The sequence below is a fragment of the Aquila chrysaetos genome, chromosome 2 (genome assembly GCF_900496995.4).
Source record: "Aquila chrysaetos chrysaetos chromosome 2, bAquChr1.4, whole genome shotgun sequence".
In the NCBI taxonomy this organism is placed as follows: Eukaryota; Metazoa; Chordata; class Aves; order Accipitriformes; family Accipitridae; genus Aquila; species Aquila chrysaetos.
In genome coordinates, this window is record NC_044005.1 from 42,900,963 (window position 1) to 42,916,709 (window position 15,747).

The 15,747-nt window shown below is 45.1% G+C and overlaps 1 protein-coding gene across 8 annotated transcripts in view; it reads right to left on the minus strand.

The window, feature by feature from the left end:
* MGA (MAX dimerization protein MGA) overlaps positions 1-15,747 on the minus strand; it is a 65,773-nt gene that overhangs the window by 44,354 nt on the left and 5,672 nt on the right. For 7 of the 8 annotated variants that reach the window (XM_030034908.2, XM_030034899.2, XM_030034915.2 and 4 more), the window contains exons 2-3: positions 7,123-8,264; positions 320-1,244 (exon numbers count right to left, since the gene is read on the minus strand). In XM_030034908.2, the coding sequence (XP_029890768.1) occupies positions 320-1,244; positions 7,123-8,186 (1,989 nt within the window). In that variant the 5' untranslated portion in view covers positions 8,187-8,264. Of the gene's footprint in view, positions 1-319; positions 1,245-7,122; positions 8,265-11,558; positions 11,657-15,747 lie in introns of those variants that run through there. The other variant, XM_030034890.1, reaches the window with a different exon arrangement.

The window sequence follows — 15,747 nt, forward strand, 5'->3', positions numbered from 1 at the left end:
TACCTTAAAACACTGACTTAGATGCAAACTAGGCTACATCAAAATATCACCCAAACATTGAAACCATGGGATTGTTTAATAAACAAGCATGCATTCTTTTATACAGAACTCTAGATCCCACTATTTCCCCCCAAGTTGCTAAGAAGTAAGAAAATGTTATGATTAACATAGAGACAAGATAAGAACAGATTCGGAAAGAGGCCATAAATCTCAAAACTTGGTTTAAAAGAAAATATACCTTCAGCTTATAAGTAGAAAGGGCTTAAAAATGAGACATTATAGAAGGTTTTGAATTTTACTCAAAACAGTTAGGTTTTACCTTTGATGCAAAGGACACAAAGAGGACTCCATCAACATCTTCAAGGTCCGGCTTAACATCTGGAAGGATACTCCCAGGCCCGAGAGAGCTGTTCTTGCTCGTTATTACAGTTTTCCCTATACCTTTAGGTGGTCGACCAGCCTTGGAAATTTTCAGTTTCCGTGGCCTTCCTCTTTTAGTTGTAACTGATGATAGGGTGTTTTGATTGCTACCAGAGCCTTTCAGGGACATAGGATTCTTCAGTATGCCAGGCCTTTTTCTTCCACAGATCTCTTTAGCTGAAAAGTGACAACTTACTGAGCCCCTGAGATTAAAATTAGGTGATTTAGATAGACCCCACTGGGCCTCTCTGATTGAAGAGTATTTCTGTGACATTTTTCCCCCAGGAGATTTTTTCATAACTAACTCCTCAGTTACAGTAGCTGTGCCTGAGCAAGAGCCTTTGTGATTTTCAAAACACACAGGTAAGGAATCCAGTATTGCACTCAAAGGGGATTTATCCTTCTTGCAAGAGAGCATGGTCTGTGGCAGCTCAGATATCTTCACTGTGCTCTTTGTGACTGCACAAGGTTCCAAATAGACCACAGGCATCTTCCCACTATCCAGTTTTAACATTTTTGCTTTGGCAACACCTGAAGGACTGGTTAGCACACGCTTCCTAGACCGGAATTCTCCATCAATTCCATCTGTTTCACTGCGTCTCATCAGGTGTTTTTGTAGGATGGGATCTTCATCATCAGTGTTGGAATACTCATCAGTTTCTTCATCTGTGTCTTCCTGTTTCACACTTATTCCTTGTGTGCAAATACTTGACTCATAGTTGTAGTCATCTACTGGTTCCTCTTTAATGACTACATTAAAGTGTCCATTTGGGTCCAATGGGGATGCCACACGGGAACTGCTTTCATAACTGCTAGCAATGGGACTGGGGTGGGAGGGAGGGGACAAAAACAAAACACAACACAAGATCTTTATCAAATCCCTTCCTTTACCGAAATTCCATCATCTCCCATAATCCTTGGCTACATATTGTAAAAAACTTTCAAAATGGTCCGAGACATGCGTCTGTTAAATAAGCTGTCATTTACAAGCTTACATTTTTAAAAGTAAGAGCTCAAGAAAAAAAAAATTGCCATCATTAAAAACAATCCAACTTCTTATCTGAAGGCAGCAGCACAATTTCCTTCCCTAGTAGTATCAGGGTGACATTTGCACCTTTTCCTATTTGAGACTCAGCGTGAACTCATGCTAAGTGATCACAATTTAAGTGCTCGGAAGTGGCCTTAGTTTGCTGTGTAACTCATTAAGTCACCATACCAAAGCCACGGTGCTTGCAAATAAGAAGCCAAGTGAGCACTTAATGCACTTCACTTTACATGATTTAACTAAAGTTTTAGTTAATTCATCCTGAAGCCACATACAGACGACCCCTAAATTCAACTGTTGTTCGAACACTTACAGAATGTTAATATCCTATTGAATTATGCTCCACCTTCCACTAAGGCTGAGTATTAACCTAACCAGAATTTGACACACCATGAATTAGATACTGAAAACTAACAGTGCAGCCAGTTACGCTCCAATGATGGGCTTCTTTGAGGGACAGACACATCAGTCAAAAAATTGCAGTCAGCAGTGCATCAGAAGCTGGCTCCTCATCATAAGAGGAAACAGCTAAGATATGAAACCAGAAACTCATATCCACAACAAACCTCAGAAAATAATAGTCAGAACTTATTTACTAAACATATCAGATAGTATTCTAATACTTCCTTTATATATATTTTATAAGATACTATAAATAATTTTCATAGACTCATAGAATGGTTTGGGTTGGAAGAGACCTTGAAGATCATCTAGTCCATTCCCCATGCCATACACTAGATCAGGTTGCTCAAAGCCCCATCCAACCTGGCCTTGAACACTGCCAGGGATGGGGCATCCATAACTTCTCTGGGCAATCTGTTCCAGTGCCTCACCACCCTCACAGTGAAGAGCTTCTTCCTAATATCTAATCTACATCTACCCTCTTTCAGTTTAAAGCCATTAGCCCTTGTCCTATCCTATTTTAATTATGTTAAATTATTATTCGAATTTTAAACCTTATGTTATTAAAATATTATTAAAAATAACAATATTTGTTAATGTTAGTTAATGCTAACATAATTTCAAACATAAAAACATTATTTTAATAACAATATATTATATATAAAGGGAATATTGAGATATATATCTATAGTGTGCGTATTTTTTTATTATTATTATCCATCTCCCCCCTTTAAAGAATGACTATGCTCTGTTGAACCCCTGGCTGGGATTGAGGGAGGGGCAGATGTGGAGGAAGAGGCTGCTTCTGCCTTGTATAGACTGAGGACATACTTAAGGGAGAAAAGCTGGGACACACAAGAGTCACAACATGGAGTTGGGAGTCTCCACCTAATGAAGAAAGACTGCAGTGTTAAAACAGGAAGCAGACAGTCAAGACACAGATTTATATATTTATATATAAAATTCCTAAGAACAAGACAGAACCTATCTAGAAAACCTGCTGCAATTCAGAAGGATGCTAGGTAACCGGAATTAAGCTTTAAGTAAAAACCTGCCTTGTGAGGGAATAGCAGGCAGTGGGAGAGTGGCATTCTAGTCCTGTTTTTTCTACTGTCTTCTCTAGCCAATGAGTTTCCTATTAGAACGTTTCTAGCATTCATTTAATTAAGAATGTCAAATGTAAGATTAAAAAGCCTTTCTTCTTCAGTGAGTTTACTGTAAAAGAAATTCTAAGACAATCCACTTAGAGGTTATAGGCAACTCAAAATCCTGTCACATTACAGTTAGAGGTTCATTCAGTACAGCAGATCCACAATTAGAGCCAATGCTATTAAGATCTGAATCATCTGCTCCTCTACCTTAAAATTCTCTAAAATAAAGAGACCAAAAAACCTAATAAATTTGCTGTCCAGAAATAAATTTCTCATTTTAGTTCTACTGTTTCCAGCTGGAACCCCACTAAAGCCTAGACTTACATAGCCATCTTCCTTTATCTATTGGAAGATGTATACTCAAGCTAAGGATTACCTTTCTATTAGGGATCTGGATAGTATCCAAAACAAAGAACCCCTGTTGTAAAAAATGAAATTTCTAGACACAAATGTTACTCTGCATATAGCAACCATAAGCCAGATGGTGACAAGGGTGGGTGAAGTATCACCCATGTATGTGTATGTATGAGAAGATCAAGTATTTGCACAAAAGGCTGTGCAGCATTTTTCTAGATAAATTCAGGTGCAATTATCAACTTTTCAAACAGCAAAAAAGTTGCTTTTTAGCACTGAAGTAATTTCATTTGGCCCTTAGTTTGTGAAGTTATGTGCAACATAAGCAGTCACAGAAACTTCCCTTCCTATATCCTATGGGAAGATGAATCATGCACGTTTGTCCTCTCAAAATCCACAGCTTAATCTGAGATCAGGTAAAAATGGTGAAATAATGTCTTAACTAGCTCTTTCTTCAGCTGATATGGAACAATGCTCATATTTAAGCAAACTTCTTTATACCCCAAGTAATGTATTTGGTACCCTTGCAATAAAACAGTAAAAGCAGAGAAAACACTTTCTTGCATTTTACCAAATTAAAAACCATTTAGCTGCTCATTTATTGAAAGTACTGACATATGTGGGGCTTTTTATGGATCATTTTAAAATATACCATGGGAAAAAAAAAAAAAATCTGATTTCTTTTGTAATTAACCTAGCAATCTGTGGCTGAGGTTTGAAGGATGATCACTTGCCTTCCTCTTCCAAAAGGAAGGCAAAGAGAGAAGAAAAGTAAACTGTCAGGCTAAACACAAGACAACTAAATTAGAAAAACAAGGCTATCAGAACATTAAAAATCCCACAGTATTTGTATTTTTGAAGCAGGAAATTCAAAAGACCCTGGAAGGGAGAAAGGGTACATTAGCCTGCAACACTTAAGAACCCATAAAGTTTGCTTGTGGTTCCCTCCGTGGCCCCAACATCTGAGTGGTTCCAGGCATAAACATTCCTATAGAATTGTCCACAACACACATTAAACATTTGTTTTCTTTACAATCCACCTGATGAAACTAAACATACTACCAGGCCACAGGAAAAAAAAACACCATACTACCTTGTATAAAGAAAACAGTCCTTTATTTCCAAAGTGTGCTAATACCTCAAGATTAAAATTATTCTCAGGTATATGCAACCTTTTACATAGTTCCATTCTCAAAAATATCAGAAAAATTGAGCATTGGTGGGAAATACCAGATACTACAGCACTAGGAACTCCACTTCCTTTAGTGAGCATTACCTGAGAGGCAGCAGTTCCCAACTTCTGACTCTCACCCAAATCTAAACTCAGCAGAAATCACTACCCTGCATAAAAGCAAGATAGTGCCTATCAAGTACTAGTAATAGCTTGCCTATGACAGAAAAAAACCCAAAACCCCAGTCTTGATTAATATGTAAATATTAAGATGTCTAGTTTGATAAAGAAAAATACCACTCACTCAACACTGTCCTTGAAAGGCTGACATATTTATGAACAGCTCTCAACTGCATGGCATGAAAACACTGTGAACAGATCTGAAGGAAAAAGGAGAACTCATGTTCTGAAAAACTCCAGCACATAAGATGACAGTTCTTGGATGAGATCAATTTTTCTCTTTCCAAGTACAGAATCTGACTTTTTCACATGGATTACAAGAACATAAAATGAAAAGCTGGACAATGCTTAAGGGTAGTTCTAGGACTGTGGTGACATTTATTCATCAAATGATAGATGCTTCCAAGCCCAGAATAGAGAAAAACCCTTTCCGGTCTTTCCCTGTCTGTGCAGCTTTTAGCACATTTCAGAGATAAATTGTCTCGGAGGTGAAACCAGGGAAGGCATCTAACATGCTCTGGACTAAAAGAAATTAAGTCTGCCAATTTGCATCATCTGTTCTTAAGGAAGGTCCTCGAGTCCTTAAAATGATGGGTTTTATTCCTTGGGAAAGAACAGAACCAAAAAACCCCAAGTCATTCAATTCAAATGGTTCTCCAAATAATTTGCTGCAATGACCCTCTTCAGGCAAACAAAATGATCAAAAATTTAACTTTTTCAACTGCAGCTGACCCCAAGGAGAAAGAAAAACTACTTCGAGGACAAAATAAACCTTTCAGTAATTATTTTCAGAGTTTTACTGTTTTACTTCCAATATGCACAGTTATCTAAACACTTCTCCACGCTGTATTCTTAGGAACTAAAGAAAGCCCATCCTCTCTGAGATCAGTGTACTTTCAGTCTTCAAGATGGGTTTCTCTAGAATTTAAAACAGTATTTTTGGAGAAGTCTAGAAGATGTTCTTCTTCCTAATACACTGACACTGGAAAATATCGCAAAAGAAAGTTTAGGGCACTCTAGAACCCCAAACAATTCTAGTATTCTTAAGAATTATTACAACTAAACTCAATAAAGTCTCAAAGAACGGAGAACTTTGTAATCTGAAGTTTTTTCAGTTACTTAAAAGGCAAGGAGATGCCTTCTGCAAGGAAAAAAAAAAAAAACCCCAAACCAAACAATCGACCAAACCTCTGTCCTCTCTGAAACACACTGATGTATAGCAATACAGCCTTTGAAACAAACTGTGTAACTTTGTTTCCCCTAAGAACTGACCTCTAATTACACCATTAACATCATCCTGATATCCTGCAGTTAAATAATTTCTTGTGTGTACTGATCTACATAAGGCTGCTTTTGTCACTTAAGTCTTTGGCAGGTTAAGTCTGGTATTCACGGCCAGACGTAAAGAAACATGGCAGGAGAGAAACCTCCTTTTTTTTGTTATTTTTTTAAATCACTTTTCAGGTTTGAAGTATTTCTAGCATCTCTTGACACAGACTAACTATTCACCAAATCTGCTCTATTCTATTGTTTAGATTTTGGAAACTAAGTGAAAGTGGAGTAAAATAATAGGTTTTGCCAGGCTTGGTTTACCAACATGAACACTCACTGCTTAGAAGGTTCGGTACTATGGCTAGGCTTTCAATATACACTAGATTGCTTTACTCCTGTTCGGGTGATATGAATGGAACGGTTCAAAAAGTCAATACTGGATAAGGACGTAGACATAAAATTACCACAGAGTAAATTAAGGTCTGAACAGTGTTAACAGTTATTCTGAAGTACTTCTGTAGGTGCAGATTCTCTTACCTCACAGCAAACATAAGGCACCTGACTACCAACAAGCAGGCTACCTCATCCCACTTTGTGGAATAAAAGAATTCACACAAACAGCTATTGACAAAAAAGTAGTGTGCTGCCAGTTACAACTGCCTCGTAGCAAACCTACGCATACCCAACCTAAATACCCATACACACCACACATCCTCACCCATCCACTAAAGAAAACTGAAGATACAGAGACAGCATGTCGCTGTGGTAAGCAACCCTAAAAAGAAAGGCAATGTTTTGATGACTGCAACGTGGTTTGTTTAAAACTCTGAAAAATTAGTCTTCTAAAATGCCAAGAGGGTTAACAGAAATCCCTCAACACTTCTTTACAAAGGGAGTTAAATAGGAAAAAATACTGAACTCTTACACTCTTCAGACACATTAGAAAGTCCAAACCGATAAGATAACTGTTTAAGCAACAAAAAGCTTTTAATAATACTAAGTGTTCTGTCATTTCAGGTCAGGCAACCTTTAGCTGTAAATCTGTATACTGAGCATCCTATTATTTAATGTTTTACCAAACACCCCACTCAACCAGTATTTGTGCTAAAAATAGAATGTTAACCCACCTTTCAGAGACTTCTTGTTTTAGCTTTGGCATATCACCCGAAGACAGGTCAGTGTCCAGGAAACCCAGGAAGTCCCTTTCTGCATTAAAGGACTCTTTGTCCAGATCAATGTCTGATGGGTTTTGACCAATGAATGAAGAATCTAAACTTCTCTGATGCAAATCTAATGCGTCAACTTCAGCAGGGCGACCACGAATGCTAGCAGCGCTAAAAACATCACCTGCTTCCAATTCTAAGTTACTGTTTTGTTTCACATCACGCTGAGGTCGACTATTCAACCCATCATCTCTGAATCCTTTAGCAAAAGGATTGTAATCTATTTTCAGCTGGGTAATCTGGATGTTCTGGTAGGCTGTAACTGCGAAGAACTCTGTCTGTGGAAAGGTAAATGTATGGACATCAGGGCCATTGAGCTGAATGACTTCTGTAGCTTTGTCTGCAGGCACCAAGTGAAGTCGTGGCAGATAACGGTGCATAGAATGCAAGATTATATGACCCTCCTGGTCCAGGGTATTGTTGGTAAGTTTGAGTTTGTAGAAGGATACGGGCTGGTGCATCCAGTACTGGCCAGTGGAAGGAGATTCTGGATGAATAAACACTCGCCCGAGAACATGCGGTTCTGCCTTCCCACTGGGCTCCCACCAACGGCCATTCCATTTGTATCGGTGATTGTCCACAGGGGATATGTCCATGACTAGGATGTACCTCTGAGTGGCATCCAGACCTGTAATCCAGTATCGGCAGTATGGGAACATGCGCCTCCCCTGCTTCGTCAGAATCATCTCTGTGTTGCGATGGTAGAATTCATTCCACATACTGTTGTTATCTAGGGTGACGGTAATGCCCCCTGAGACACAGTCAGCTGGGAGGCAGGTCTTGACTTTGGATTTTATTGGAGTTGATACACTGCTGGCGAGAGCACAAGCATCACGGTTTGCTACTAGGATTCCTTGGTCAGCTTTACCATTTCCCTGCTGCTGTTTCAAGATTACAAAAAAAGCAGGTGCTGCACCAGACACAGTCCCACCATCCCGGCTACCCAAGACAATCTGCTGTTTCTCCATGATGAGCACTCTTACAAGTTCTCAAATCAACTGCAAATTCTGCACAGTTCTGATAAACTTCTATGTGTGTTCACCATTCTGGAAAAAAGGAAAAACCTGTCAAAATTATTCAAATACAGTCTAAGAAAGTAATTAAGTCTCCTGAGAAATCCTTTTTGTAACAGTTCTCCACATAAAAAACTTAAAAGATAATCAGTACTATAAAATCGAGCACAATTGGGATATATCAAATCAAGGTTGCCTGTGTGTATATAATTTAGGACAATCAGGATATATCAAATCAAGGTTGCCTGTGTGTATATAATTTAGGCCTTATGGACATGGGGGCTATGACATCTTTAAACTGCGTTTTCATGTAACGCTTTGCCACAAGAAGACTCCTTGCTTCGCTTGATATTTCAAAGTGCTCTTTGTTCTGATATTGCCTCAACTCTTCATCTCTGACACAAAGGCAGAAGTCGTTTGCTCTTGCCAGAAAGAGTTCCTAGAGGTCCCAAACTCCTGAAAGATGAAAAGGGGGAAAGAAAGGAAAAAGAAAAAAAAAAAAGTTAAAAGCATTTCCCCCAAATTTCTTCATTGAAAAAGACTGAGTTTGTGTGTTTGGGACTTCTTTGCCCACCCCGTGACCCCCCCCGCCCCCAACCCCAAGAACTTCTAAACTCCTGTCTAAGGCAGAGACAAAGAATAAAAGGGGAAAAAAAAATAGTTGAAACAGATAAGCTTTGGGGCAAAATTGACAAACTACCCCCCCAAAAAGCCATGCAGCTAAGATTAAATGGATGAATGTGAAGCACCAGGCAACCTTAGCTACCTCTATCTTCTAAATTATGGAAATAATTTAAATTGAGTAAGAAAACATTTGTACTGTTATGATTAGCCTAATCACTGTTTAGGGAACTAAAAAAGTTACCTTTATCTTTTACATACACAACTCCACTTTTGTGTTTCTACTTCACAAGTTAAGTGTTATGTCAACACTCTAGCAAAAGATCATAAACAACTTCATTTTTCAAACAGCCTGTACCTTCCTTGGTGTGAAAATTTAAAGTAAGCGCTTCTGGTAACTCACAAGAATGCCATTCGCACATTCAGATGTTTGTATTTTGATCCTTATTATATATGGAATACAAGACTGACAAAAAATGATTGACTTTTGTATCAAATGTCTAGTTGGTGGGAACCAGAGACAACAGTGAATTACCATCGCTAGGAGTTAGCTGCTTGCAAACGATCACATGTCTTTCCAGAGAATTAACTCAAGTTCACAAGTTTTAAGTGAACTAGCCATTCAATAAGACATATTTATTTTGTTAGGACTGGGTTACTGTAGAAGGAAACACTCCTCTGTGCAAACCAGCTGCCGCATGCATGTGGGAAATGACCTCAAAGCTCAGGAGGCAGGCAATTTATACTCTGCGATAAATGTTCTTGACACCTAGGAAATATGAGAGACCTACTTCCACCCTTTAAGCTTTGCACTTTAAAATTTCACGTAAAAGTTAAATTGGAAGAAAAACATGAAACTGTTCTCCACAGGTTTTGAGATCCGTGAAGTTACATGATCTGGTTTTCAGTTTTGCTTTGAGGAGGAAACACTTCCCCACAAACACACCCACAACCAACCACCCACCCACGACTACTTAATAGAATCTAGAACACAAAATGAATTGGCTGTTCAAAATCAGCTTCATATTTTCTATTTTAAGAACATTCCCCTGCTTTTCAATAGAGCGCATCTTAAGTCGCAGCAACACAAAAGCTATCCCCCCAAAAAAGCTTTTTCACGTGCACCTATAAAAACACAATAGAAATATAAATCTCTATTAAAAATGAGATGTGCGGAGTGAGAAGAAAGAAATCACATCCTAAGTTGTACGTGATTTTCCACCAACTTACTCTCTCTAGGTACACATACAGCATGTTTACATGTATATCGAACATACAATCATAAAGTGAGTCTATATTAATGCTGTGCGATATACATCAAAATCGTACTAGCTCACGAAAGAAATACACTACCAAAGTTATTTCAAATCTGGTTTAAGATACACAGAGAGCCTGTAACTTTAAATTTCCTTGAGCTAGAACTCACACGTGCCAGAAATAAATTCAAAAAAGCTCAACCACCATGCACTCAGCGAAAATTCTACGCATACAAAGAGCTACTGAGCCACAGTTTCTGTTTTCCAACTTTTAAAGTTCTTATGCTGCGCTGTTGTATTTATTTCTACCGTAAGCACCGCACACGGTATCAAGCCAGTCTAAGACGTGCGTGGTTACAACGCGATTATGCGCAATTACAGTACCCAAAAGCTACGTTATCTCAGCGCTACCGCGGTCTATTACCAGAACAGCTTCACACGTTTTATTACACTTGGTCATACCCTCTAGCCTGTTTTATTAAGGCGCGGCGTTTCAAGGAAAACGCGTGCACCTGTGGAAGCTGAAGTTCTAACCGGGTGCAGGGATTTCCCTTCCCCGCCCGCCCGCAGACCTCACATCCGAGAGGCAACACCTCACGCCACCCCAGCCTTGCAGACCGGACCGCGACCGACGGACGCGACGCTGGCGGCCGACGAGTTCCGCGCGGGTTTCCCGTGCCGAAGGGCGGGCGCCGTTCGGCGCGGCGAGCCGATGACGACATCTCGCTGCCCTCCCGCAGCGGAGCGCCAGACCCGCGGCGCGGCCCGCCAACCGCCGCCGCGTTGCCGACGGGAGCGCGGCGCCGGGTCCAATGGCAGCGAGCGCCGAACGCGCGGCGCTGCCGTTCAACGCCGCGGCAGCGGTGCCGCCCGCCCGGGGACCCGGAGGGGCGGCCCCGGCCCGGCAGGCTGCGCCCGATGCAGCGGAGCGGGGAGGGGGGGGAAGGGGGTGGCGAGCGCCCCGCCGGGGGCAGGTGCCGTCACGGCCAGGGACCGAGCGGCGCACTTGTCGCTTTTAATGCGCCCCCCCCCCCCCCGCACGGCCCCCAGCCGGAAGCCTCGGGACGGGGGCAGGCGGGAGCCGCCCGGGCCTTTCCGGGAGCGGCGGGGGCCGGAACCACCGCCTAGCGCCGGCTGGCGGAGGCGGAGGGCGGCGGGACCGGCGCACGTGGGGAAGCCGCGCCGCTCCTCGCCGCGGCTCTGCCCGCGCTCCCGAGGCGATCCCGCGCGCGCGGCGGGGCGGGGCGGCCCCGAAGCGGCGCCTCGCGTCGCCGCCGGAGAGCGGCCCGCGGGCCCGGGCCCCGTCGCCTCGTGCCTACGCCTGGTGTTAATTTTCGCAGTTAAGGGAGAAGGGAGGGAGGGAGGGAGGGAGGCGGGCGGGCGGGAGGCGCGCGGGGCCGGCGCGCGGCGCGGCCGGCGCCGGCGCCCGCCCCCGCTCCCCGGTAGTTACCGTGCGGCGAGGCGAGGGGCCTCCCACTTCCTTTCTCCTCACGCGGACCGTGTGTCCGCCAGCTGGGGACAACGTGCGTGCGCGCCGCGGTGACGTCACCGCGCCGCAGCGCGCGCAGGCGCGCCGCCGGCTCGCGCCCCCCTCCCTCCCTCCCGCCTGCCCGTCACGTGCCCGCGCCGAGCGCGGGGCCCGGCGCCCGGCCCCGCGCAGCGCCGCGCCGCGCCGCGCGCGGGGAAGCTTCTCGAACGGGCGCGGGCGCGGCCGCCCCGCCGCGCGCACCGCTGCGGCGCCGGCGGCCGCCGCCGCCTTCGAAGCCCCGCGGGGCCGCAGCACCGCTGCCGCGGCCCCGCCTCCCCGCCCGACGAGCGGCGGGCGAGGCGCCCGGCCGCACCATCCCCCCCCCCCCCCACGCCGCCGGCGGAGAGGGCCGGCCGCGCCTCAGGTCACGGGTCTGGCGCGGGGCCCGCCGGCGGCGGGGACGCGCCTCCCGCGCTGGCACACGACGGCCGTGGGGCGGCGCCGGCGGGATGCGCGCCCGGCAGCCGCACGGGGCCGGGCAGGGGCGGCGAGCGCCGCGCCGCGGCGCGCCCCGGGCCGGCCCCGGCAGAGCCCTGCGGCTCGCCGGGCCCCTCCGCGGTCCTGCGCGCCAGGGCGCACCGGGGTCGCTGAGGGAACGTCCCCTGCGGGCAAGGCCGCGGCGGCACCGCGCCGCCACCCCCGGGGCGGAGGCTGCCCGCCCCGCCGCCGCTTTCTCGGACAGGCGCCACCGATCTCCTCGGCAAAGGCAGCGCGCACCACGCCTCCGAGTCCCGGGGGAGAGCTGACGCCGGGACACCAAGGTGGGTACCCGCACCGCCCGCCTCCCCGGGGAGAAGGTCCGTCGAGGAGGTAACGCTGAAGCCGGGATCGGCGTTAGTCTCCATCCCGCTGCGCAAGTTTTCCCTGATCTGCCGGAGCCCAAGTCAGAATTGGACCCTACGACACCAAAGGCGAAGCAGCGCCCCGTCACTTTCAGACAGCGAACGCGCACTTGTCAAACCGTGCCCCAGGTTAACCGAGTGCCCGAGGCCTGGCGTCCTCTGTGATGTCAGGCAAACTAGTCAACCAACAAAACCCGGCTTGGCACAGTCTAGGCATAACCTTAACGGAGTCTTCCCGCCCTCAGCACCTAACCGAGCAGTGTGCCGCACCACCCCTCGAGCGGCGGTCCTTCATGTACGTCAAGGAAATTACATTTTGTCAATCAGGTGCTTCTGAGAACAAGCCCACTAAAACAGAATTCTGAACGCTAAGGGAATTCACACCAAAATGCAGCATGGCTGCAGGTAAACACCTCTGTGAGGCCCCCCAACCCCCTTTTTCCTTTAAGGATATTTATTTTACAACACTGCATCCACAAGGAGTGATATTTACACAGCAGTGCCAGAAAGTCAAGGCATCAGAGTTAGCAGGCTGACACCAAGGTCCAGAGTCACCCGTAGACCAGAATTTTGTACTGGCTGCTGCCTACTACAGACTGTAAGTTCACTAGGGCTGCTCCTCCGTTTAACTAACAAACACAGCCGTGCCTTTGCTGTTAGGATGCAGAAAATGGGCAAAACAAGAGCAACGTTAAGAAGGCCAGCACCCCTTTGAAGATTTCCTGGCAACCGAAGTTTATACTCTGGGAGATCATCTCAGAAGCACATAACTAAAGAAAATACATTTTTAGGACACTTGAAAACCATGCATCAAAACAGTAAAGTAGGTGGGTCTGCAGGAGAAGACTATGGAGTATTTTTTCCCTTTCAACTAGAAGAATGAACTCAGGCTGAAAAAACTGACAATTGAACACATCTGCTGTACAGAGAAACTGCTTAAATACAAAATTCTGCAAACATGAAAGAATGTAACATTGTGTGTTTGATACTTCTAGCAATTTATAAAGGAGGTATGGACAGAGGCAAAAGGGAAGCTTTAGCCCCATTGTGCTGGTTTTGGCTGGGACTTTCTTCACAGTAGCTGGTGTGGGGCTATGTTTTGGATTTGTGCAGGAAACAGCGTTGCCAACACAGGGACATTTTAGTTACTGCTGAGCAGCGCTTACACAGAGCCAAGGCCCTTTCTGCTTCTCACACCACTCCACCAGCGAGGAGGCTGGGGGGGCACAAGGAGTTGGGAGGGGACACAGCCAGGACAGCTGACCCCAACCGACCAAAGGGATATTCCAGACCATATGATGTCATGCTCAGCATATAAAGCTGGGGTAAGAAGAAGGGAGGGGGGGATGTTCGGAGTTATGGCATTTGTCTTCCCAAGTAACCGTTAGGCATGATGGAGCCCTGCTTTCCTGGAGATGGCTGAACACCTGCCTGCTGATGGGAAGTGGTGAATGAATTCCTTGTTTTGCTTTGCTTGTGTGCATGGCTTTTGCTTTACCTATTAAACTGTCTTTATCTCAGCCCATGAGTTTTCTCACTTTTACCCTTCTGATTCTCTCCCCATCCCACCAGGGGCGAGTGAGTAAGCAGCTGTGTGGGGCTTAGTTGCCGACTGCGGTTAAATCATGACACCCATATACTAAATAAGGTTGGCATGGTGGAAGGAAAACACCCCAAATGCAGGCAGATTTGGAGAGAAAAAAGGTTCAGAGGAATTAGAAGGAGACACCAAAAAAATCAGAGAGAGATGGTATTCTTTTTATTAAGGGTCATGTTCAGCCATTCTCTAAAACAGCTTCACATGATGGTTCTCTCTCAGAAGCTTCTAAAATATCTTTGCACGAGAAAAAGCCATGGCTAATAGCCACGTACTTTCACGTTTCATATAGCAATTGTGAAGTAAGGGCAAGAAAAGAATCAAGAAACCATTCCAGTTTCATCGGACATTGGGGAACCAGGGTAGTCCCAGCCAGCTGAGAGAGAGACAGCATGTACCAGCACCTGGAGCAGGGCTGTGGCATCGGGGCTAAAGTGTCCAGAAGCCAGCAACTGAGGAGACTGGGATCCAGGAACCAGCTGCTGGGCAGACTGAGTGTCTAAGCCCAGGAAGGGAGGGAATCTACCTTGTACAAACATATACCTGTGTGTATATATAAAAAAAAAAAAAAAATATACACACACTCTCACTAGCAGACCTCCATCCTGCTCAGATAGGGAGGGGAGCAGGATAAGGCTGTTGCTGCTGTGTTCCTGTATCTCTGTGTCTGCCTGATCTGTGTGGCAACATATGTATACATGTGCATGTCATGTATACATGTGCTCTATGTGCTTGTGTCTACCTGGAATACATTTCCAGCCTCGCTACTGATTATACCTGGGGGCACAGAGCTGCAGCAGCCTCAAGGTGTCAGATCCAGCACAGTATTTTTCCCTTAAACTCACTCAGAAATAATTACACCAATTAAAAAACTAAGCCACATTGTCTAAGATTGATCAGGACCAGTCATTTTATACCTACAGCAATCACATATTAGGTATAGCGGTCATCAAGTTTTAGGGTCACAGGATACATTAACACTCTATTTTCTATTAAGCAATATGTTTCTGAACAGTGACAATACAGAAATTAAGTATTTTTTCTTCAGCAAGAGGACCATTTGTGGGACTAAGAGCAGCTGCGTGGAACTGAATAGCAGACAGTGCCACGTTCATGGCCCACAAGCCACATGTTCCAGTGATGATACGAGAAGCAACACCAGAGGCTGTTGACATTGCAAGGGATTTTGCCACCATTTTACCTAGCATAGGTAGAAACCCTTGCCTGCAGCAAAAGCAGAACCTCTTGTTTATCAGGAGAACAGATTCACCAGTAGAAGTCACAGCAGTACCACAGATTCCTACTAGCGTAAGTAAGCCGGTTCTGAGCAGCTTATAGCTAACAAGAAACAGGAGTACTGCAATAAAGAACTACATCCCATTTAGAGCAGTACAAAGACCAGTTTTAAGACCTCGTTTGTGCTAAACACCAACTGGCAGCATAGAAATGAACTGGTTTGCACCAGCTGAATACTGCCCTCCGTGACCAGAGGGAGTTACCCTATACTAACCAGTAATATGATGGTCATATTTGAAATCCTGAAGTTCACTACCAAGGAGTACCCTTGTCCCCAAAATGCTTCTTTCAGACATACTCCCTGCTTTGCAGCACCTTGAAAGTATGAACTACAATCTTTACAAACTGTATTCCAGCACCCAGTAAATCACATTCT